This window comes from Bison bison, unplaced genomic scaffold, assembly GCF_000754665.1.
Source record: "Bison bison bison isolate TAMUID 2011002044 unplaced genomic scaffold, Bison_UMD1.0 scf7180017864498, whole genome shotgun sequence".
Classification (NCBI taxonomy): Eukaryota; Metazoa; Chordata; class Mammalia; order Artiodactyla; family Bovidae; genus Bison; species Bison bison.
The window spans coordinates 1356141-1381631 of record NW_011495057.1 but is presented as its reverse complement, the minus strand read 5'-3'; the positions used below and the strand labels follow the sequence as shown (position 1 = coordinate 1381631).

The following is a 25491-nucleotide window of genomic DNA, read 5'->3' as shown; positions in this document are numbered from 1 at the left end:
AGAGTAATAGAGGTTCCTTAAAAAACTTAAACTAGAACTGCTATATAATCCAGTAACTTCAGTGCTGGGTATAAAGCACAGAATGAAAACACTAAATTGAAAGATACACGCACCTTGAAGTTCATAGCAACGTTGTTTACAATAGCCGAGATATGGAAGCAACGTAAGTATCCATCAACAGACAGACGGATAAAGAATATGTGGTATGTATATATATATATATATATATATATGTATATATAATACATCATATATATATCCTGTGGCTATATATATATACGATATATATATAACATACAAACGAGTTCCATTCCAAGAGTGTATTCATAAGTCCAACTTATTCAAAAGCCCAACAGTTAGCCTAGGTACCCAACTAACACAGTTGGCTATATGGTACTATACTGTAATAGGTTTATAATACTTTTCACACAAATAATACATGAAAGACAAACACAAAAAATAAATAAAACATTTTTAATCCTACAGTACAGCATCTTGAAAAAGTGCAATAGTAGTGTACTGATACTGTACTATTGCACTGTATTATATAAAATATTGTATGTATTGCTGGCATCCAGGGGCTGGCATCCAGTGAACAGGCAAGAAGAGTTACTGACTAGAGGAGGGAGAAGATGTGGGAGATGGTAGAGCTGAAGGACTGTCAGCAATAGGAGACGGAGGGCGAGCTGCAATTTCACTCACACCTTACATGACTGTACATGCAAATATACATTCACATCTTTGAAAGCCTGAAACTTGAAGGTTTGTATGTAGTGGCCTTAATACATATGTATACATTCACACATGTATACACACAGACACATGCACACACAATCGAATATTACTCGGTCATAAAAAAGAATGAAATTCTGCCATCTGTAACAACATCGATGACCTTAGAGGGTATTATGCTTAGTGAAATAGGACAGATAGAAAGAAAAAAAAAAACTGTATGATGTCACTTATCTGTGAATCCAAAAATAATACAAATGAATGATACAGCAAAACAAAAAGACTCACAGGTACAGAAAACTAGCGCTTATCCGTGGATAAAGGGAAGGAGGGGCACGATAGGTGTAAGGGATTAACAGACTCAAACTGCTAATATAAAATAGGTAAGCAACACGGATATATATTTCAGCACAGGGAATTATACCCATTATCCTGTAATAATTTTTAATGGAGTACAATCTGTAAAAATACTGAATCACTTGAATCAGTGATACTTCATGCCGTTCATTTGAAACTAATATAATATTGAAAATGAACTATACTTCAACTTTAAAAATAACAATTAAAAAGTAAATCCACTTTTGTTATTTTCCATGATGTAGAGAAGCTATGTTGTGAAAAAAGGACCAGATTTAAAGTAACACTAGAAAGTAAAAAAATTCTGAGATAAAAGTTACACATCTTACATCATAGATATATTCCTATATATCTTGGTTGAACTAATGCTAAATATAAAATGAGAACCACATCAATAAAGTATAATTAGAAATAATGGATGGTACAGAATAGGTATCAATAACTTACAAAGTAGATAATCCACAGTTGAATAATTGAGAGTCGATTTTATATCAGGTCCAGATCAATGACTCTATAGAGAGTGAATCCTATTTTATTTCACAAAATAATTATTTTTGATAAATTGCATGGCATTCTTTAATGCCTGGTTTTTAAAATCTCTTCGTTAAGATGAATATTTTGAGAGTTAATAAAAAAGTGAAAGTTAACTTGTGAGAAGTTACTAAATGACAGCATATTAAAAAGTAGAGACATTACTTTGCCAACAAAGGTCCATACAGTCAAAGCTGTGGTTTTTCCAGTAGTCATGTACAGATGTGAAATTTGGACCATAAAGAAGGCTGATCGCTGAAGAATTGATGCTTTTGAACTGTGGTGCTGGAAGACACTCTTGAGAGTCCCTTGGACTGCAAGGAGATCAAACCAGTCGATCCGAATGGAAATCTACCCTGAATATTCACTGGAAGGACTGATGCTCAAGCTGAAGCTCCAATACTTTGGCCATCTGATGCGAAGAGCCAACTCATTAGAAAAGACCCTGATGCTGGGAAAGATTGAAGGTAGGAGGAGAAGAGGATGAGATGGTTGGATGGCATCACTGATTTAATGGACATGAGTTTAAGCCAACTCCAGGAGATGGTCAAGGACAGGGAAGGTTGGCACACCGTAGTCCATGAGGTTGCAAAGAGTTGGACATGACTGAGCGACTCAACAACAACTAAATGAAAAAATGTTTCTTACTTAAACTAAACTATATAATCCACAGCTAATTCTGTGATTTTTAAAAATTCTGTGATAATTTAAAATAAACTCTTATTTTAATTCCTTTATCTCAGAAGGAACTGTGCAGGTATGAAGTACTCACCTAAAAGTGCATTTTTCCCATGATCATCTGGTAGGAATCGCTTGTCTACAGCACACACTAGGATGTGTTCAGGAAGGTTGGGAGACTTGGCCCCCACCAGGAGAAATCCTGCTGGGATGTCAATCTGTTCCATACACAGAGATACCAAACGCAAATCTTTTCCTGCTTGACAAAAACCTAGAAACCAATAAAAAAAAAAAGAAAAAAGGACACAGTGGAATGTTTAGAGAGGTTATAACTCCACATCACCCATCTAGAGAGTAGACTTGCCTGTCAGAATCACTATGAAGGACTAAACTTAAAGTTCATATGCAAAGTGAAAGAAAATGAAGTCACTCAGTCGTGTCCGACTCTTTGCGACCCTATGGACTAGCCTACCAGGCTCCTCCATCCATGGAATTTTCCAGGCAAGGATACTGGAGTGGGTTGCCATTTCCTTCTCCAGGATTGAACCCCAGTCTCCCACATTGTAGGAAGACGCTTTACCATCTGAGCCACCAGGGAAGTCTCAAACACACATCTACCACATGTGTTCTTCTGAGCAGAGATAAAAAGATGCTCATGCTCAGTTGCTTCAGTGTCTAAATCTTTTCAACCCCATGGTCTGTAGCCCGCCAGGTTCCTCCGTTCATGGGATTTCCCAGGAAAGATTACTGGAGTGGGTTGCCATTCCCTCCTCCAGGGGATCTTTCCGATCCAGGGATCGAACCCGTGTCTCCTGCATTGCAGGCAGATTCTTTATCCACTGAGCCACCAGGGAAGCCCAAAAACTTACTAAAATGAGATATTTCCAACTGTTTTAGCCAACACTGATGACTTTATATTTTCTGATCCACAAATAAGGAAATGATAAATATACAGGAAACTGACAAACATGTAATTTTATGTGCACATAATACAGTATTCTTAGTTTCAATGCAAATTCACTTCTCTAAGTCAGATTGATCACAGAACAAATGTCTTCTATTTCACAGAGGAAGAGACTGAAGCTCAGAGTTTAGTGAATCATAAATGAATGGATCAGAACCAGAACTCAGAACTGTTTAGGTTATTTTCACTAGATGAGACATCATAAGAAATGAAAAAACCTTACATAACTGCTTTGTAACCATAAATTATTACCTTAATTCATTAGTTCATCATTTACTAAAAATGATTTGCAGATTTCCCTGGTGGTCCAGCGGTTAGGAATCTGCCTGCCAATGCAGGGGATGTGGTTTCAATCCCTGGTCTGGCAAGAGTCCACATGCCACAGAACAACTAAGCCCACGCACCACAACTACTGAGCCCATGAGCTACAAGTACTGAAGCCCACGCATCTAGAGTCTGCTCTCCACAACAAGAGACCATTGCAATAAGAAGCCTGCCCAATATAAGGAAGAGCAGCCCTCTCTTGCTGCACCTAGAGAAAGCCTGCACACAGCAACAAAGACCCAGCACAGACAAAAATAAAGAAATACAGTTAAAATAAAAGGATTTTCAACAAGTGCTGTCTTGGGCTTGGGGATAGAGCTGAACAGAATGTGTCATCCTCTAAGAACTCACTTGTAGTCAACTGCAAGGATGTATAAGGAACTGGCAATTACAAAACAATATAACAGAGGACAGCTATGCTCTGCTACAAAGCACCAATCTCCACGTCTTCTGGGAAATGATCCTCCCAACGCTCTAGTTATGGAATTCCCCTGGACAGCTGTGATATTCCAGACTGAGCTGGAGCTGGCGCCTGGTCCAAGCTGGGCCACTGGAACATCCCACCTTTCTGGCCATAGTTGGGCACCTGACAGAAAACTGGACAATGGAGGATGGATGGCTAATTCCCACACACAACCCTGGGGAGAGCGCCATCATCGCCCAAAACACAGTGGGCCAGAACCATGCAGGCTCTCCCAGAATCAACGTATATTATATTATGATGCTAGCCAAATGCCAACAAAAACTGAATGCCATCAGTGAGTATATGAGAAATAAATGAAAACAACAACCAAATATGGTATGAAGCTATGGTGCATAGGAATCTACTATATGGTTTGGATCATTAAACCTCAAAAGCAGACATGATAAAATTAGAAAAAAGCCAGGAAACCAGAGGCTAGAATGATAAAGACAATGGGGTTCAACTATTTCAAGCTTGTAGATTCTCTATTAAAACTAAAAACTCAAAGGTAACTTCCAGTGTTCACAGTTTGAGAAAAATAATATCTAATGTTATTGTGACTTCTTTAACAATTTGAATGAATTTGTATTTTATTATTCACAATATCATTTGTATTTATTTGAATAATCTTTTATATATGGGGTCATATTATTTATTCAGTTTACAAACTTTTTTTTTTTCCTATAGATGCATAGAGCCCTTTAAAGAATCTGCTGTCTCCACCTCCATTAAGGGACAAAACTCTCAGGTTTGAAAGTTGGGAGTTGATGATATGATATGAAAGGCAGTTACAATTTATGGAGCACTTAACATAAGCCAGGTGGAGTGTTAAGCAGTTCAGAGACTTTCTTATTTAACCCTCTCAACAATTCTAGCTAGGTATGACTATATCCCTTTCATACATGGAGAAATTGAGGCTCAGAGAGGTGAGAGTGTTTGTCCAAGCTTACATAATGAGTCCCATAATGTCCAGTGATGTAAGACATGGAAAGTTTGCTATATAAAAACAGGCATAAAATGTATTAGTCAACTTCGGGGGGAAAAAAAAGCACTAAGAATAGTTATACTCCAGAGCCAAAACCATGAGGGGTTAACACAAATGTCTCTACCAAATTCTAAAATCCTAACCCAAGAAGGCTAAAAATAGAGACTTCCTGGAGGTCAGGTTAAATTAGAACACTGCGCTTCTGTTGCTAAGGCACTGGTTCAGTCCCTGGTGGGGGAACTAGGATCCCACATGCTGTGCAGCCAAAAAAAACTCCTAAAAGGAGCAGTAAATTTCTTAATCAAAGGAATTATTCATTAATGTATAGACAGCAAATCTATCCCTAGTAGGTAGCACCATTATTACAACTTTCTCCAAAGGGCAAACATAAACACCTTCCCAAAGGATGTAGATAATTCAGTGATGAGAGGTTTACGATTACTGATTGATGGAAACAGATTGCTTGAGGAGATTTCTCTGTCACTAAGAAGTAGTACTACAAACTTTATGAACTTACAGTCACTCCGTATTAGAAAAAATACACAAGTCAGTACCAATCTGTACCAATTTGCAAATTATTAAAAAGCAAGGACATCACTTTGCTGACAAAGGTCCATATACTCAAAGCTATGGTTTTCCAATAGTCACATACGGATGTGAGAATTGGACTATAAAGAAGGCTGAGTACCAAAGAATCGATACTTTCAAATTGTGGTGCTGGAGAAGACTTCTGAGAGTCACTTGGATAGCAAGGAGATCAAACCAGTCAATCCTAAAGGAAATCAATCCTGAATATTCATTGGAAAAACTGATGCTGAAGCTAAAGCTCCAATACTTTGTCCACCTGATGCAAAGAGCCAACTCATTGGAAAAGACCCTGATGCTGGAAAAGATTGAAGGCAAAAGGAGAAGGTGGTGTCAGAGGATGAGATGATTAGATAGTATCACCAACTCAATGAACATGAATTTGAGCAAATTCCAGGAGATAGTGGAGGACAGGGAAGTCTAGAGTGCTGCAGTCAGAGTCGGACATGACTTAGTGACTGAACAACAAGACTTTTAGAACATCAGAGCTATCTGGACTCTCAAGGTCATCTGATACAGGATTTTCCAAAGGGGAGTTATAAAAGTCCTGGGGATTCATAAAGGTTCTCCATGATACTGGAGAACTATACATGAAACTAAAATATATAACATTACCAATTTCTAAAACCTAATAATTATTCTAATATTCTACCTTTAAAGCAAAATGTTCTAAGGACATTCTATGTTATACATGTAGGGATAGTGGAAATCAGATGAGCGAACTCAGCACTCACTGGATTGAAGCCCATATCAATGTGTGGTTTTGGTTATCACACAGTTTAAGATTGATTTTTATTATCAGTCACATGTATTGATATGTTGCTTAATACATACCCATAATAGGCTAGTGGTTAATAATGGGAAGCTTTAGGGAACATAGATTGTGTTTGATGGACACAGTCATTTTACAAATGTGCCTAAGGTACTCTTTGCTAGATATGAAAGTTAGAGTCAACCTCATCCTCACTTATCAAATTATATAAAATGCACCGATATGCTCCTAGGGCACCAAAAAAAAAAAAAAAAAGGCAGTGTTAAGGTAAAATTTTAGTGATTATAATCCAATTCGGGGCTTCCCCAGTAGCTCAGTGGTAAAGAATCCCTCTACTAATGCAGGAGATGAGGGTTCAACCCCTTGGTCGAGAAGATCCCCTGGAGAAGGAAATGGCAACCCACTTCAGTATTCTTGCCTGGGAAATCCCATGGACAGAGGAGCCCGGCAGGCTACAGTCCCTGGGGTTGCAAAGAGTCAGACAAGACTTGGTAACTAAACAACGACAACAATCCAATTTGGCTTTTGTGTAAGAAAGAAAAGCCTACTTCTTTCAGCAGCATATTATTTGCAGACAAATTCTGCAAAGAGCAGTCTGAAACTCTTTCCTCACATTGAGCAAAAATTATAAAAATAAATTAGTACATCCTGGTAGCTTAACTGGTAAAGAATCCGCCTGCAATGCAGGAGACCCTGGTTTGATTCCTGGGTCAGGAAGATCTGCTGGAGAAGGGATAGACAGCCCACTCCAGTATTCTTGGGCTTCCCTGGTGGCTCAGATGGTAAAGAATCTGCCCACAATGCGGGAGACCTGGGTTCAATCCCTGAGTTGGGAAGATCCCCTGAAGAAGGGAATGGCTACCCACTCCAGTATTCTAGCCTGGAGAATCCCATGGACAGATAAGCCTGGCAGGCTACAGTCTATGGGGTCCCAAAGAGTTGGACATGACTGAGCAAATTTCACTTTTAATCCTAAAATGTAAAAATTCCAAAGTTTGGGTAATAAAAGTGGATCTTGCCTTTTTTTGATGCTGGGAAACATATAAATACACTTGGCTCCCCTCCTTTGCCACTCCCCCTACCTGTCGGAAAAAGGTTTAACATTTTATTTTTGAATTTGTCAACAAAATATACTTTTCCTTACACAACCAGTTTAAAGTAAGTTAAACAGTAATTGCTACATGCTCAGTCATATCCAACTATTTATAAACCCATGGACTATAGCCCACCAGGCTCCTCTGTCCATAGAATTTTCCAGGCAAGGATACTGGAGCACAATGCCATTTCCTCTTCCAGAGGGATCTTTCCAACCCAGGAATCAAATGTACATCTCCTGTGTCTTGTGCACTGCAGGCAGATTCTTTACCTGCTGAGCCTTCAGGAAAGCCCTAAACAGCAACTAAAGGATAAAATGTAGACAGTTTTTTCTCATGCATGAATAATATCAAAGAGTGATTAGTATATTGATCTAAAATAAGTATTTTCTACTTAAAATTGATTCTTTATCACATGCTATACAGTGACAGAATTAGTTTTTAAATTCCTAAGGGGTCCAAAAATTATATACTACTATAAGAGAGATTTGTGAGTCAAAGATTGGGAAACACTAATCTATCCCTATCTCTTTAGTTTGTAGATGAGGAAACTGGGACCCATAAAGGTTAAGAAAACAGTCCAAAGTCAAATTCCCAGCAACCCAAGAAGTTGGGACCCAGGTCTCTTGACTCCAGGTTAGAGAGTTAACGTCACTCTGACCACAGAATAAAGGTTACTCTGACCACGAGACCTTCCCCGGTCTGACGTAGGACACTCTCCTATGGCTTCTCCATTGCCTACCTTTGCTGAGTCATCACCTAGCTTTCTAGGCTGAATCCTTAGGGGCACTTGTCAGAGCAGTCCCTGCCAGCCATGGGCTCTGTCAGCATCCACCTGTCTCACACCTACTGAAAGTGAATGTGTAGCTCAGTCGTGCCCAATTCTCTGGGACACCACGGCCTGTAGCCCACTAGCCTCTTCTGTCCATGGGAATTCTCCAGGCAAGAATACTGGAGTGGGTAGCCATTCCCCTTTCCAGGGAATCTTCCCCACTCAGGGATCAATCCAGGGGTCTCCCGCATTGCAGGCAAATTCTTTACTGTTTGAGCCACCAGGGAAGCCCTGGTGAATCCTCAAAATTCAGTTTTGCAAGTCACATAGGTGTCCCTTTCTAATGAGCTTTCTCAAAGCAATATATTGAAGCCAAAGGGAGATTAAGGGGGAGAAGTACAATTTTAGTTTGGGGCTAAACAGGAATAGAGTAGAGAAGACACAGTTCGTGTGAAAAATATCTGAAGAAAGCAGAATTTGCTCTGGAAGAAAGATGATTTCAACGTGATGTCTGTGGTATAAGGAAAACTACACAGTCCACTCAAAGTAAGAAGCACTAATAGCTTTCAGCACTTTAGCCTATAAAGGTTTTCCCATTTATGATATGAGGACACCTAGAGGTGAAAAGTTATAATTATTAAACAATGACTGGATTCTAGGAGAAAAATTTTTCTCATAGGAGGAAGCAAACCTCTTCCTTTTAAATTTTTTTTTTTTTTTCAAAAAGTGTCTGTGGGTTTCCTTGGTGGTCCAGTGGTTAAGAATCTACTTTGCATTGCAGGGGATACCAGTTCGATCCCCGGTCAGGGAAGATCCCACATGTCAAGGGGCAGCTAAGCCTGTGAGCCACAACTGCTGAGCCCTCGCCCCCTAGAGTCTGTGATCCACAAGAGAAGTCACAGCAATGAGAAGCCCACACACCACAACGAGAGAGTGGCCCCTGCTCACCACAATAAAGTCCACATGAAGCAACAAGGACTCAGCACAGCCAAAAATTTAAAATAATGAGTAAAAATTAAAAATAAACAATTGCTTGTTACAGTGAAAAGAGAAAATTCCCTCTTTTGTGTTAAAAAAAAAACCAAAAAACTCATGATGATGGCAGCCTATAAAAGGGGCACAAGAACCAACTGAAATTGCTACCAAGGGCTAAAACTGGAAAAAGCTAAACAAGAAAATAAAATAGTATTGGATTATAACCCCCAAATAAAATAAATATTCATGAATGAATATAAACAGATGACTGTGTAAATTAATAAATGAGGGAAAAGAGACAAACCTCCATGCAGTAGAATTCCAAATAATTTATGTAGTTACTCTGCCCTTAAGGATGTGGAGCGTAACTTGCCATTCCTTAAAAAGTGTAGGCTGAGTGTAGGAACTTTCTTCGACAGTAAGGGGGGTGGGTGCAGCAGGGATGGGATACTCATGGGGGATGGAGATAACACTATCTCAGCCAGGTGATCAAGGTCAACGTCACCACCCATAAATCATCTGAAAGTATGTGTCCTTGATACAGTAAGATGAAAATGACACTTTATCTCTGTGATCGTTCTTCACCAAACCCATATATAACCCCAGTCTCATCAGGAGAAAAATATCAAATTCCAATAGAAGATCTAGAATACACCTGATCTATAATCTCTGAAACTATCAGGATCATCAAAAACAGAGGAAGTCTGAGGAACTGTCACAGCCAAGAGGAGCCTAAGGAGACACAACAGCTACATCTAATTATTAATAGTACCCCAGACCGGTTCTATTGATCAACCTAGACAGCATACTAAAAAGCAGAGACATTACTTTGCCAACAAAGGTCCATCTAGTCAAAGCTATGGTTTTTCCAGTAGCTCACATCCATGGATGTGAGAGTTCACCATAAAGAAAGCTGAGCACCAAAGAATTGATGGTTTTGAACTGTGGTGTTGGAGAAGACTCTTGAGAGTCCCGTGGACTGCAAGGAGAGCCAACCAGTCCATCCTACAGGAAATCAGTCCTGAATATTCATTGGAAGGACTGATGCTGAAGCTGAAACTCCAATACTTTGGCCACCTGATGTGAAGAACCGACTTATTTGAAAAGACCCTGATGCTGGCTTCCCTGGTGGCTCAGACGGTAAAGCATCTGCCTGCAATGCGGGAGACCCGGGTTCGATTCCTGGGTCAGGAAGATCCCCTGGAGAAGGAGATGGCAGTCCACTCCAGCACTCTTGCCTGGAAAATTCCATGGACAGAGGAGCCTGATAGGCTACAGTCCATGGGGTCACAAAGAGTCAGACACGACTGAGCAACTTCACTTTGATGCTGGGAAAGATTGACGGCAGGAGGGAGTAGAAGGGGATGACAGAGGATGAGATGGTTGGATGGCATCACTGACTCGATGGATATAAGTGTGAGTAAACTCCAGGAGTTGGTGATGGACAGGGAGGCCTGGCATGCTGCAGTCCATGGGGTCAAAAAGAATGGGACACAACTGAGCAACTAAACTAAATTGAACTGAAGACCAGTTCTGGATATTCCCTGGTGGCTCAAATGGTAAAGAGCCTGCTTGTAATATAGGAGACCAGGGTTTGATCCTTGGGTTGGGAAGATCCCCTGGAGAAAGAAATGGCTCCCCACTCCAGTCTTTTTGTCTGGAGAATCCCACGGACAGAGGAGTCTTGCAGGCTACGGTCCAGGGGGTTGCAAAGAGTCAGACATGACTGAGCTACCACTTTCAGATGGGTTCTGGAACAGAAAGAGGACATCAGGTAGAAACTAAAGAACCCAAATAAACTATGGACTTTAGTCAGCACTAAAATTACTAATAATGTAACATGTTCACAATAGGGCAAACTGTGGGGATATACAGAAACTCTGTACTGTTTTCTCAATTTTTCTGTAAATCTAAAGCTGTCCTTAAAAAAAATAAAGTCTAATAAGGAACAGATCTGTGGTTGCCAAGGAGCGGAGGAGTAACGTTGGGAGTTGGGGTTAGCAGGTGCAAACTAGCATGTAGAGAATGGATAAACAGCATCCTACTGTAGAGCACAGGGAACTATATTCAATATCCTGTGATACATCATAATGGAAAAGAATACAAAAAAGAATGTGTATATATGTATAACTGAATCACTTTGCTGTACAGCAGAAAGTAACACAACATTGTAAATGAACTATACTTAATTTTTTTTAAGTTCAATTTTTAAATGTCCTACTTTGTCTTTCTGCCTTTCAGTTAATCACCAACACAAGACTATGCTGCTAAGTCACTTCAGTCGTGTCCGACTCTGTGCAGCCCACCAGGCTCCCCCGTCCCTGGGATTCTCCAGGCAAGAATACTGGAGTGGGTTGCCATTTCCTTCTCTAATGCATGAAAGTGAAAAGTGAAAGTGAAGTCGCTCAGTCGTGTCTGACTCCTAGGGACCCCATGGACTGCAGCCCACCAGGCTCCTCCATCCATGGGATTTTCCAGGCAAGAGTACTGGAGTGGGGTGCCATCGCCTTCTCCACACAGACCATAGGCAATTTAATTAAGAGGAAATAGGGGAGGAAAAGAAGGCAAGGGTGAGTCCAGGGAAAGAGTCAGGAAGAAAGAAATCAACCCAAAGCCAGAAAAGGTTGCAAAATCAAAGAAAAGTTCCTGAGTTTACTTCATAGTTATTTTGAGAAGACGCTCACAAGAGTCTGGACTGTTTCCTACAAATCTTCATTCTTGGGACTCAGATCAGCTAATTATATACAAAATATATCATCAGGTACCCCCAATTAAGAAAAATATATATTATGCAAAGAGCAATATTTAATATAGCTTTTTAAAAAAAAAGATTGAAAATAAGCTCTGTAAAGAAGTAGCTAAAGAATCTACGAAATGTGATTCTATTTCAAGACTTATAAGATCCAAATATCTGGTATAGCAGATAGCTCTATTTCTTCACTATTTGAAATATGTCAGAATATTAATATAATAAATATTGTTGTTCAGTCACTCAGTCGTGTTCAACTCTTTGTGACCCCATGAACTGCCGCATGCCAGGCTTCCCTGTCCTTGGCCATCTCCCAGAGTTTGCTCAAATTCATGTCCATTGAGTCAGTGATGCCATCCAACCATAATCTCAATTAAAATGTCAATTAAAATGGAGAAACCTTAATACTCCCCTCTAGGGTAATTTTAAATTTCATCTGGACTAATCCTGAAAAAAAGATAGGATTTTTCTTTTAGAAGCCACTAGATGATCTGGGGGAAAGTACCCTAAGGATGGTGTATGCCTGATTACTGTACACAAGGAAAGAAAGATACGGAATGGGGCACAAATATAACAATTTCTTGGACACACTTGCCCCCAGTTTCATTTTCTGAAATACTGACAGGCTGCCTTAAAACCAAGACTCTTGCAGCAAATGATTTTAATTTTAAAGGAGTCCTAGTACAGAGCACTTCTTTGTAAACCTCATCTGCATTTTTCTTAAGAAAACAGCCAAGGTTTTCACTTCACAGAACTAGGATTTGCATTCTCCAATTATCTCCAACTTGAAGGTTACAGAGTAATCTAAGTGGGGGAGGGGAAAGTTTACTGAAACAGCTGTAAACACAAACTCAAGTAATCAAAGCCCTATTTGGAGGCTTAAAATTTGGTGGCCCTTTACCCCTTTAGACAATCAACTGCTTCCCAGTGGGGTAGAAACCTACCAATAATTTACATAAGAAATTAGCAACCAAAATTTACATCTGAATGGCAAACCCCAGAAGCCCATCAGGTGTTAAGTATCTGCTTATCTAAATTGCCTCTAAAAATAGCTTTACCTTCCTGTGAGTCTTAGGTAAATAGAAGATTTCCCATGAAGGGAAGCTGGTCTGCTGACACAAACCCAGGTACTATACTGCCCTATTCCACTGTCAATTTCATTAGGAAAATGTCAGGGCTGTTCTGCCTTTGAGTGAGAGGACTCTTAGAACTGCCTTAAATGAACCACACTGAAAGAGCTGTGGACCAACTATAAACTATCAAGAGCTTGTGCTCAGCCATGTCCAAACTCTACAGCCCCATGGACTGTAGCCCACCAGGTGCTCTGTCCAGGGAATTTTCCAGTCAAGAATATTGGAGTCAGTTGCCATTTCCTTCTCCAGGGGATCTTCCCCACCCAGGGGTCAAACCCACGTCTCTTGGGTCTCCTGCATTGGCAGGTGGATTCTTTACCACGATCAGATTATGAACTAATTAGAAATCAGACTGGGATAGCCAGGAAGCAGGACCATATACCATTAATGGAGGGAAGAGAATATAATTTGTTATGTGACCAAAAACATGAAATACTGAAAATGTTTAAGTAAGATTTTCTTTTTTAAAAGTGTGGTTAAAAGCCTTTGTAGAAGAGGAGGCTGACAAGATAAGTAAAATGGGATGATAAAAACATGTTCATTTTAATCTTCTATTGATAATAATATACTGGATGAATGTTCAAAATACATGGAAAAGGTAAATATTAAAACACATGATACCTCTGTTGTTGTTTTAAGAGTGGAACAGAAAGAAGTAGAGAGATCACTTTGGAGCAGCATTCTTGCAGGAAGTTTGTGAGGCATTGAAAAAGTCCTGAGCTAGGCCTAGGCTTGTCTTTGCCACACACCATGTCAGAGAAGTCATTCAATGGCTGTGTCTCTCAATCTCTAGATCTATAAGATGGGGTGATAATGCTTGGCTTTCTTAATAGACACGTGCTATGAAGTCACAGGCAATAATGTGAGTGAAAGCATGATTACTCCTCATTCCTTTCTACGGTGGTTTCCAGCCTTAAGCACCCAATCAATTATTAGAAACTAGCCAGACAATATTAAAGGAACTGAAAAAAAAGGAAACTCACCGTCTGTAGTGCAAGAGCCTTCAGGGGCAGGTTTCTGTGAATAGGGAATTGGTGGGCTATTTGAATCTGACATATCTTCATCATCTTCGTCATCTTCCATTTCATTTACTGTGAGGTTGTTAGAAAAATCCAGGCTGCCATTTTGGGTGTATCGGTGTACCAAGTCTTTATCCAGATCCTCCACCTTGGGTTTTACATCTGGGAAAGCAAATAAATCATAGCTAATTTAATAAAAAGATGCATATGGGGAGATAACCAAAAGAAAAATCCATAGTTCTGAAAAGATATCTGAGGACAGGGAGACAGGCATTGGCTAACATTTAACCCACATATTTCAGAGATCCCCAGATCTAGAATTCCCACTTCTTTTAAAAGGCATGTAGAAATGTGTGGGATTGAGAAACTTACCTGCAGAGGAGAAAGGATGCTGGTCAGGATCCAGGTACAGCTGGGAAAAAATTGGTCGTGGTACCACATTACTACATCTCAGAGAGGCTTCAATGGAGTTGTGGAGAGCTTCTTCAAATCGAGCAGATTTCAGTTGCCCAGCATATGAATTCCCCATGGTCTATACCACCCCCACAAAGGAAAAGAAAAAGGAGAAAGTTGACATTAGTAGAGGGTTATATGTATGCAAAGTACACACAGAGCTGATATGAACTATACCCACATATCCTTTACAATAGAAACTATATGAACTATACATTTCTTGAGATAACTTATCAGTTTATCTATTCTACACTTTTGCTTCTTGTCTTCAGAGTCCAAAGGGGCTTTCAAAAAGTCCCTTTAAGGGATCTTGTGTCTAAGGATCAAACCACAATAAGTGCTTTAAGCGAAGTTTCTCCAACTAGTAAATCAAGATTGACCTGTCAATCATGAAACCCAGCACGGTGACAAGGGGGCCACACCTTGTCCTTAAACTGGTGAGTGGTGGGCTGCCATAACCCCAAGGAACACTATCAGTGGTTTCAGAGGAAATATCAAATTACTTCTCTCTCTACTAAGATTTTATTACCCTAGGAGGATTCTTCTCTGAGAAAGAAAAAAAATAAATAAATGAAAGCTTTGTGATAATATATTTAATTGGTGAATTCCTAAAAGCAAGATTTGAGTCTTAAAATTCAAAGAACTCATTCATGTATCATTAGTATTTATTTGAAAAACAATGCTGTTTCTTTTGCTTAGTTTGAATCACAGTCTTATTTGGGACCTCAGGAAAGCACAGAATAAGAAGTTTTGATGCAATCACCTTTAGTTCTCATTGATAGTTACAAAAATTTCCATATATCTTAATAATAACTAATTTATTGGGTGCTAATTATTAGCTATGCTAATGATTGTTCAAGGACCCCAAGACCCTTTCTGGGTTCCATGAGGTCAAAAGTCTTTTCAAACCATTATTAGGATATTATTTGCCTTTTTCATTCTCATTCTCTCAAACATTTACAGTGGAACTTTCTAGAGGCTATTTCATGAGTGACACCACAACAGGTTGAAGGCAGAAGCTGACAGACTACTCTTTCTACTAACTTTTTTTGGGGGAAATACATTTATTTTCCATGTATAATGGGTTTATTGTTAACTTTTAAAATTATTAAGTATTATGAAATTTTCTTAGTTTTAATGTCTAATAAATATAATACACGTAAACAAAACTCATTTAAGAGTGTAAAGAGGTAATGAGATGAAAAGCCTGAGAACTGTTGGGCTAGATGATATACCAGGCACTTCCTAAAAATTATTTTATTTAACTCTCAGTATTCTGAAGTAGGGCTTCTCAGGTGATGCTTGTGGTAAAGAATCCATCTGCCAATGTAGGAGACGCAAGATATGTGTGTCTGATCCCTGGGTTGGAAAGCTCACTAGAGGAGGAAAGTGCAATGCACTCCAGTATTCTTGCCTGGGAAATCCCATGTACAGAGGAGCTTGGTGGAGCTAGAGTCCATGGGGTAGCAAAGAGTTGGACATGACTGAGCAATTAAGCACACACATATATATCAAATAATTATACTGTATACCTAAAACTAATGCAATGTTACATATCAACTATATCTCAATAAAACTGGAAAAAATAAATTACTAAGCTTTTCTTATGATAAGTACATGTGCCAAAGTATACATATAAAACTCAATCAAAAGTTGTAAGTTGAAGAAAATCAACAAAGCCTCTCAAATGAAATTTTCCTGAAATACTAAGGTTTTTTTTTAAGGTTTAAGGAGTAGTATTATGATATTCTTAAAGAATTAAGTTTACGTATTTTAGAATTAAAACATGAAATTTTAATTTCATGTTTTTTATTTTCTGAAACAATTTGAAGACAGGATTCAAACAGGAAGTACTAAAATATATGAAACAGGTAATCAAAAACCAAGGTTTTGTTCAAACTTGTAAAACCCTACCAGAACAAGTATAAACATTCAATTTTTCTACAGCAACTTATTTTTCAACAGAACCACACACAATCAAAACAGAGTGGAGGTTGCAAGAGAAATATACCATGTCACTCGTATATGCTTCTAAGTCAAAATCCAATGGCCATTTGACCTTTATTCCTCACTGAAGGGAGAAAAATATGAGGAACTAGCATGGTTACTCATGGGATTTCTTACTGCAAAAAACTATAGAATAACTTCAAAGATGGACCTTTAGCCTTTCTCCAGAGCACCAAATGCCTGAAAATCTTGCCTCTTCTTAATCTGTTACCTGCTCAACAAGTTATCTTCCTTTCATCATTGAAAACCTACATTCTCCAAGGGACCTTTTTGGTTGAATAAAGAAGTACTCAACTATACATGGAAGATTACATAATCTTAATCCCTTCAATTTATACATGGTTTAAGGAGTAATATGATAGATATGGCAAATAAATATTGTGCTGGTTAAACTATTGAATCAATATAAACAGGGGTGATCCAGTTTCACCATCATAGAAGATACACAGAATATAGAAGCATAACCCTGTGAAATGCTCAGATGAAGACAACAGTAAGTTCCCATGGAACAGCCTTGGGAGAGCAAAAAGAAGGGGCTGACTATTCCAGATGAAAACATAACCAGGCAGTTTTAAAAATGATAATTATAAGGTGAAGAATGACAAAACTGACCCCAAACTTCTTCGATGCTGAGTGTCAAGTTCTTCATTGACAGTTCAGTGCTACCCAAAGAAGGGCAGAGGTCAAAAGAAGAATTTTTAGTGCAACGTGTTCTTAATATCTTGGAGAAGAAAATGGCAACCCACTCCAGTATTCTTGTCTGGAAAATCCCATGGACAGAGGAGCCTGGTGGGCTAGAATTCATGGAGTTGTAAAGACTCAGACACGACTGAGCAAATGAGCGTTCTTAATATCATATGCTGTACATAATATTTAGGGTCACTGAAATCACTGGCCTTATCCACCTAAATTACTGAATCCCTTCCTCTGAATCTCAAAGAGCCCCCAGGCATAACATCCCACTGAAAGTGAAGAAGTTGTAGTCACTTCAGTTATGTCCGACTCTTTGCAACCCCATGGACTGTAGCCCACCAGGCTCCTCTGTCCATGGAATTCTCCAGGCAAGAATGCTGGAGTGGGTAGCCATTCCCTTCTCCAGGGGATTGTCCCAACCCAGGGATCCAACATGGGTCTCCCACATTGCAGGCAGATTCTTTACTGTCTGAGACATCAGGGAAGCCTGACATCCCACTGAAAGTCAGTGTGAATAAATCTAACTTCAGGTCAGAAAATGGAGAAATGCTTTTTAGAATCAGTTGTTAAATGAAATACAACAAGAACAGACTGTGACTTCTGTACAAAGGCACATATTTTATGTCTCTGGCCATCATTGTCTGTGAGACTGCACTATATTGCTTTCCCATGTTTCCTTTTATTGTTGTGAAATTACACAGGGAAAACTATATTAATTGTCTTGGCATAGCACCACAGACCTCTGAGACTTGAATAGGCACTCTTGGGGTAATCTCTAAAAAAGGTACGGTACCCTATACGAGCTCTTTCAACACCATAATTAATTGCTGAAAATGCAAGTGGGATCAAGTGCAAGCCACCAGGACAGTGTAGTTTGGTGTCTTTCTACTCTTCCTTTACCCCTTCTCTACAGAAGGACAGGGGCTTCCCATGTCCGAAAGTGGTAAAGAATCTGCCTGCCAATCAGGAGACACAGGTTCAATCCCTGGGTCGGGAAGATCCCCTGGAGAAGGAAATGGCAACCACGCCAGTATTCTTGCCTGGGAAATCCCATGGACAGAGGAGACTGGTGGGTTATAGTCCATGGGGCGGCAAAGAGTCGGACACAAGTGAAGTAACTAAGCATCATGCACGTCATTGTTAGCGTCACAGGGAATGGTCACAGTGGTGGTCGTGGTGGTGATGGCAGTAGCAGTAACTGTCATCACTGTCGTTGTCAAGAAATCTGAAAGGAAACATTCTTTGTCAAACCACGATGATAACAGTAACATAGGGGAACTCAGTAACCGCCAGGAAAATACAATTACTGCCTCCATTTTTAGGAGAACCAAGGTCTAGAGAAGTTCAGGAACTTGCCCAAGGTCATACTATGAGGAAAAGGCCAAGACAGGAGCGGAATCTAATCAGTTTGTCTAGATTTTGTTTGCAGCGGACGTCTTAGGTTATCTAATCATGTATGCCATTCTGTAGTTAAAACACCTACAATAATCACCCAATCGGGAAAAATGCATATTATGTAAACGCCTACTAAATTGTGAAGCCAAGCCAAAATAAATAAATAAAAATCAAGGAAAAGGAGCTTTGTTTGCTGATTTTTCCTTGTCTACCCATCTGCTCAGATGCTCATTCATGTCCAACTCTTTGCAACCTTATAGACCATAGCCCACCAGGCTCCTCTGCCCATGGAATCCTTCAGGCAACAGTACTGGAATTGTGTGCCATTTCCTCCTGCAGGGAATCTTCCCAACCCAAGGATCGAACCTGAGTCTCTTATGGCTCCTGCACTGGCCGGTGGATTTTTTTTAACAATGGTGCATCTACATATTCGGGGGCTGCAATGCGAGTTTTAATGTCGGATACCCGACAGTCACAAAGACAAGCACCAATTTAAAAAATTGAAACAAAATAAAAACACCACCTCTCCTCTCAATGAACAAACCCAAACCTCACTGTAAATGTTAGATGAAAGATATGAACAGAGAGTACAGTACTTCACAAAGAATAACAGAATTGCCCTCGGTTGTCTTTAGGAGTTTGATTCTAGGACTCTGGTGGACAGATCAGTATCCGCCGATGCCTGAGTCCCTTACATAAAAAGACTGGTACAGCCTTCTGAACCAATGATCAAGTTTAGTATCACTTCTTTTAGTATCAAAAGTGAGGCAATGAGACCCTGTGGGCCTCCCCACGGGAAGCAGCATGAAGCATACACAAACCACCTAGGACTTGTTCCTGCCAAAGCGGGTAAGGAATGTAGTCAAACTCTAGAGCTAACTTCCATTTATGGGGTGAAGGACTAAGTTAAATGAAACCACACGGAAACAAGCAGATTCAGAAAGAGGGACAGGTAGACAGAGCAGTACTCCGGTTTCTGAGAGGAGCAAGGTTATCTAGTTTGTAAGTGGATGGAACTAGAATTCAAATTTTGACTCAAAAGCATGTTTGTTTGTTTTTTCCCTGCTAAACCAAGCTATTTGAAGTAGAAAAAAAATGTGAGTGAAAATGATACATTCTGTTTGTGTGTACTTGTTTTTGATTCGAATTTTTTTTAGGCACAATTCATTGACTGTGTGCCAGGCATAGTACTAAATGCTATGCTATGCTAAGTCACTTCAGTCGTGTCTGACTCTGTGCGACCCCATAGACAGCAGCCCACCAGGCTCCCCCCTCCCTGGGATTCTCCAGGCAAGAACACTGGACTGGGTTGCCATTTCCTTCTCCAATGCATGAAAGTGAAAAGTGAAAGTAAAGTCTCTCAGTCGTGTCTGACTCTTAGCGACCCCATGGATTGCAGCCTAACAGGCTCCTCTGTCCATGGGATTTTCCAAGCAAGAGTACTGGAGTCCTAAATAGACAGCTTCAAATAACTTATGAGTTGTTACTTATCTTTTTCTCTATAGATGTTGTCACCTACTTTCCAAAGTTTAACAATCATCCACCCAGCCAGACAGCATTTATAAAAATCCTACTGTTCAAGTAGTTAAGCACATAGGGTCTGGAGTCACATGGCCTTAATTCAAATCCTACACCCACTACCCTGTATGATACTGGGCAAGTTACTTAATCTCTCATCTGTAAAATGGGGCAATACAATCAGTATCATAGATTTCTATGAGAATATACAAGATTTTATGTTTTTAGAATAGTGCCTGGCACAAAATAAATGTGCAGAAAATTTTAGAAGTACTATGTAGTGTTTTCTTTTTTTTGGTAAGCTTGGTGCTACGTTGAGGATACTAAGAAAAGTTGAGATGTATCTCCTTGTATATTTTGGAGGCAGTGTTCTAGCAACAAATGACCACCAATGTAAAACTTCCCAAAACCGGTATTTGGTGATATATACAATTCACTTATTGGGACTTCCCTCGTGGTTCAGACGGTAAAGCATCTGCCTACAATCCGGGAGATATGGGTTCAAACCCTGGGTCGGGAAGATCTCCTGGAGAAGGAAATGGCAACCCACTCCAGTATTCTTGCCTGGAAAATCCAATGGACGGAGGAGCCTGGTAAGCTACAGTCCATGGGGTCACAGTCGGACGTGACTGAGCGACTTCACTTCCACAATTCACTTATTAAACTTTACAATCATATATACCTATCATTACTGCCTCTTACAGCTATCAGATTCTTTGGCTTTGTATAAAAAAATTCTTATTTAAGGCATTGCTGTTTAATGCCTGTTAACACACCCTTGCTCTGTTAAACATATTCCCTGATAAGAGAGATACTATGTGATCATTGAACCAAGAAACCAAACATGGTTCTTGCAAGTTCTCAAAGAGTCTATAATTCAAAATTAAAAACAAGCATACAGTTACAGTTCTTTTATGCTCTTTTCCCATTTTATGTATTCTTTTAAATTGATATTTGTTGCTCTAATATCTGTCTGACTTTCCCATTAAACTGCAACCACTTGGGGCAAAACATTGTGTTTACAACTGGAGTTGAATTTAAACAAAAAAGAATATATTGAGCTTTTTTGCGTCTTACTCAATTATACAGTAAACAAGTTTGAAGAGATATTATGTCTTGTCAAGCACATTCCAAAAAAGGCACAAAATTTATGATGCATTCAAAACAAAAGTGTTCTATTTCATTTTTAGTCATTCTCCTTGCTGAAAATCTTTAGAAAATGCAAACAAATTAAAAGACAAAATTTCGAGCCTCCTTTAATAGTTCTGTACATTTAAACCTGGGTGACTCTCCTTGGACAGTTTCTGAACCCAAAAGTATTTTAAGTACTGAAATAAAAACCTAGCCCTAGTTACTTTATTCTAAGATTAACTGTTTTTAACTAATATACTTAGGGATATGTAATATGTCCTGAATTGCCATAGAAATGCTTATTGTTATATGTGAACTAATTTCATAATGATTATATAAGAGCTGTCATAATTAAAAGATAAGGCATAATGCTATCTTTTCCTTTCTGACAGGGAGTTACATGTTACTACTGGAAATTTTTACTTTCTTCCTCGGAATACCAGAAATTCTTCTGTAAAATAAACACATCTCGTCAAGACCCTCTGGAACTAGTATAATTACCAGAGGCAATTGCTGTGTCAGATCAAAGAAACAAAACAATAATAGGCAGCGTGTGACCTCTACCATGTCGCCAGAGACCAATTTTTCAACAGGCAGAAGAGTCAGTAATCCAGAACAGAAAACATTAAATAACCAGAAATGCTTCCAAAGTGTGGCTTAGCACATCCATCAAGGCTGCCACATTCAGAGAGTTCTGAGTCTCTGTGGTTTCTGAGGACAAACTTCTGGGGATTTATCACAACAGTCATTAAAATCTACATAAAGCACCAGAGGCAAAAACCAATTTCCCAAATGCAGAGTAGAATTTCAAAAGATATTACAATAATTTTCCAAATGTCATAGGATGCTTTAACCAGTAGAGTGGGAAGAACACATATGGTTCAATAATTTCCATATAACATTCACCTAATTTTTCTTTATTTACCTGCCCCCATTCTGTTTGGAAAGCAGGCAAAGAACATTAGCCCGATAAATATAATTAGTAAGAACACCTTAAAGACTTCTGCAGGTTTTTCGTTTTGTTTTGGTAATACTGGGTCACTAAATCCAAAACCAGGGCTTTGGTCTCCTTTGTAATGTATGTAGTTGACTGATAAGAATCATAAGGGTACAGAGGGGTAAAGAAATTCCCATTCATGTAATGATAGAGAGAAATACATTTAAAATGCACTTTTAAAAAGCACCACGAATAAAACTGTGCCTTAGTAAAGCAAAATCTGATTGATTTTCTTAGCTGCTACTGCAACATCTTCCTTCAAAATCAGATGTGAATGAGGGACTGAACACACAGGTATCTGAACTGTTTAACTTGCAAGCACTCATTCTGCTGGTGATTTAGAGACTAATAAAAGAAGGGCTTAGCATAAAGGAAAAGCACTGGATATGCAAAGCCACTGTGAACATTCAGTTCTTGTATGGATGCGTTACTCTTGCTTCCTTCTTCTTTCCACTGTCATTTGCCCTATCTTTCCATCTTCTTATCGTATTAACATTGTTAATTCTATTTGTCAGTTTTGCCGCAGTTTCAGCGCTACTTAAACAGCTGTGGGTTTTCTCTAGGCAATTATCAGCCACTACACTTAGGTTTCTAAATTAGTTGTTGAAAGGCACTTTAGCCTTGGGAAAATAGACACAGCGCACACTGCCTCACTAAGCCTTACGTTTATGTGCGTGTGGCTTTAAAACAAAAACTTATTTTAAAGCATTAAAAAATCACACACACAAGTAATTCAAACTTACTGTAAAGTTATCAATGAGCAAGAAAATACTTAACAAAACCTATTCTGTACTACTCATCACTTTATCTTTTCCCCTTTACAATACAGATGGCAATACACACACTCTATGTCTATGTACATGTATAGAGTATATAAACTGGGACATCAAAATACTGCCAAATTCCTCTAACTTTTACTACCTGTTTGCCAGGTGGCAACATCTTTGGAAAGTCTCCACAGTCATGTAAGTGGTATCTTGAGGTCATGGCAAAGAAAGTTCTTCCCACATGCAGATTTCCACCCCACCACCCCACCCCCACCACCCCTTTCTCCATTTCCCTCTAAAGAGAAAATTCTGTATTTCTATTCTCTTTTCTTCTTCTCCCCTCTTGACTCTGACATTGGTTTTCTCCTTACTACTACAAAATGTACCAGAAGCACAGTCAGGGAGAACCCCCACGCTTAAGGTTATTCATCGGCTGATACCCATTTCTACGAAATACAACTAAATTAAAAAACAAAAATTCTGTAATCCAAAAGTAAATGACACTTCATGAGCCGTTTATTCCTTTTATGTTAAAATAAACTCAAAGAACTTTCCAGAGTTAAGTTTTGGTGTTTTTAAAGGTTTATACTATTCTGCTTTGGGGTCAGTCAAAAGCTTGTTAGAATGATTTTAAAATTAATGTAAACTAGTTGCTTACCCACCTCTCCCCACCCCCAACTCCTGCCACTTTCTGCTCCAAGGAAAGGAAAAGGTGATATTTCAACACTGTAAAATTCTTCACTGAGAGACAAACATTAAAATGATAAACATTTTGGAAAGCAAAGTACACTTCAAACCCTAACTGTTCTTTCAGACCTATATTGACTCTTATAGTCGTTGCCAACATTTGGTAAGGATTATCCTTCCATTAGGCAAAAGCAAGCATTCCTTAGATAAATCAGGAGTTTTTGCCATGAGACTCATAAAACCTTTTCACAACACAAGATTTTCAAGAGAATCCTTGAAGGTTTTAGGAGGCTGCTTCTTTTACTCAGTAACAAAATACACCCCATGGTGTCTCACTGACCCCACTCAGCTGTCCTTTGACCTCTTCAATTGTTGAAGCCTAACTCCAGGGCCCACAGAATTTGCCTCCCATATCAAAAAGGCGACTGAGGCTTCCTCCTAGCACCTGGTGTAACAAAACCCAACAGTGTCTCCCTCTCGGGCCACTTTCCAGATGTTCCAGGCCCAAATGTTAAGCCAGTACTAGGTTTCAGGATCTGCGTGGTCACCACGCAGGAGCAACAGGAACCGAGCTGAAGTGGCAATGACCCCTCTTGTTCTTTTTGGCCTCAAAAGGATACGACGGGTCATAAAAGAGGAAAAGATCTTTGGCCTCTCTTGGACATACCAGGCTATTTAAGTACATTGTAACTTCCAAAAGGAGGGAGCCGGTCTTGGTTATGCCCTGACAGTCAAGAGTTACCTAAGCAGTGTCCCTAAACTCTTAATTCTAAGAGGATTTTTTATTTTCTTTGACATAGAAGGGGAAAAGGACAGGATCACCTTTCTCCCGCTCCTTGCATTCAAAGGCTTCCAAAAACAGAAACAGAAAACTTTTATAAAACTTTTAAAACATACATCTCAGGGTATATGATTAAAAAATGTAAATACATGCAGTCACTAGAGGCTGTTTGGTCTTCTCCGCCGAGGCCAATAATCTGACGTCTCTCTTGTTAGACAAGTTGAAAGATAAAACCACAATCAACAAAGAACCAAGAGCTGAATTCTTATTGTCTTAATTTAGGTATGCAGGAAATATAACACAGAGGCTGTTGTAAGAAAAAAGAAAAACCTTAAAGCTGAGAAAGTGTTTTGTTTTGGGTTTTTTTTTTTTTTTTTTGGTGGCGAGGATGGGGGAGGGGAAGGGAAAGCAAAGAGGAGAGAAAACAGGAGAGGAGCTCATAGAAATATCTGCTTCATCAGTTTAAGTGCCAAAGACAGGAGCTTTATTTAGATTCTAAAATGTCCCCCCACCCCCAGAATTTGACCATGAAAGATGTGGATGGGGGGGCATATTATAATTGTACAATACCTTGGTTTATTTATTAACATTTTTGAACCATGTTCATGATTTAGTTGGGCTGTCAGCACTTCAGGGAGCCTGTTGCCTAGATTTTACTTGATTAAAGCTTTTTTGTACCTGCAAAAACAAAAAATAATATATACATAAAGACATGAGCTAATTTCCAAACGAATTATATTCCACAATACAGTAACTTAAATATTTACAATTCTACAAATATTGCAACTAAAAAACTTATCAGTCTTACACAATTCCATATAGATTACCAAGGGCAAATACAATATTCCTCTTTTCCCAGATGATCACTCTTTACATACCTGGAAGTAATTCCTTTTTAAGATCTCGCCCTACTAAATGTAATTGGAATA

General features: G+C 39.1%; 1 protein-coding gene across 1 annotated transcript in view; it reads right to left on the bottom strand.

Annotated features, from left to right (window-relative positions):
• The window catches only part of GREB1L (growth regulation by estrogen in breast cancer-like), a 225419-nt gene that overhangs the window by 97524 nt on the left and 102404 nt on the right, over window positions 1-25491 (bottom strand). The window contains exons 2-5 of the mRNA XM_010828983.1: window positions 25133-25240; window positions 14506-14665; window positions 14098-14295; window positions 2393-2569 (exon numbers count right to left, since the gene is read on the bottom strand). Of these exons, the coding sequence (XP_010827285.1) occupies window positions 2393-2569; window positions 14098-14295; window positions 14506-14662 (532 nt within the window). The 5' untranslated portion in view covers window positions 14663-14665; window positions 25133-25240. The remainder of the gene's footprint in view (window positions 1-2392; window positions 2570-14097; window positions 14296-14505; window positions 14666-25132; window positions 25241-25491) is intronic.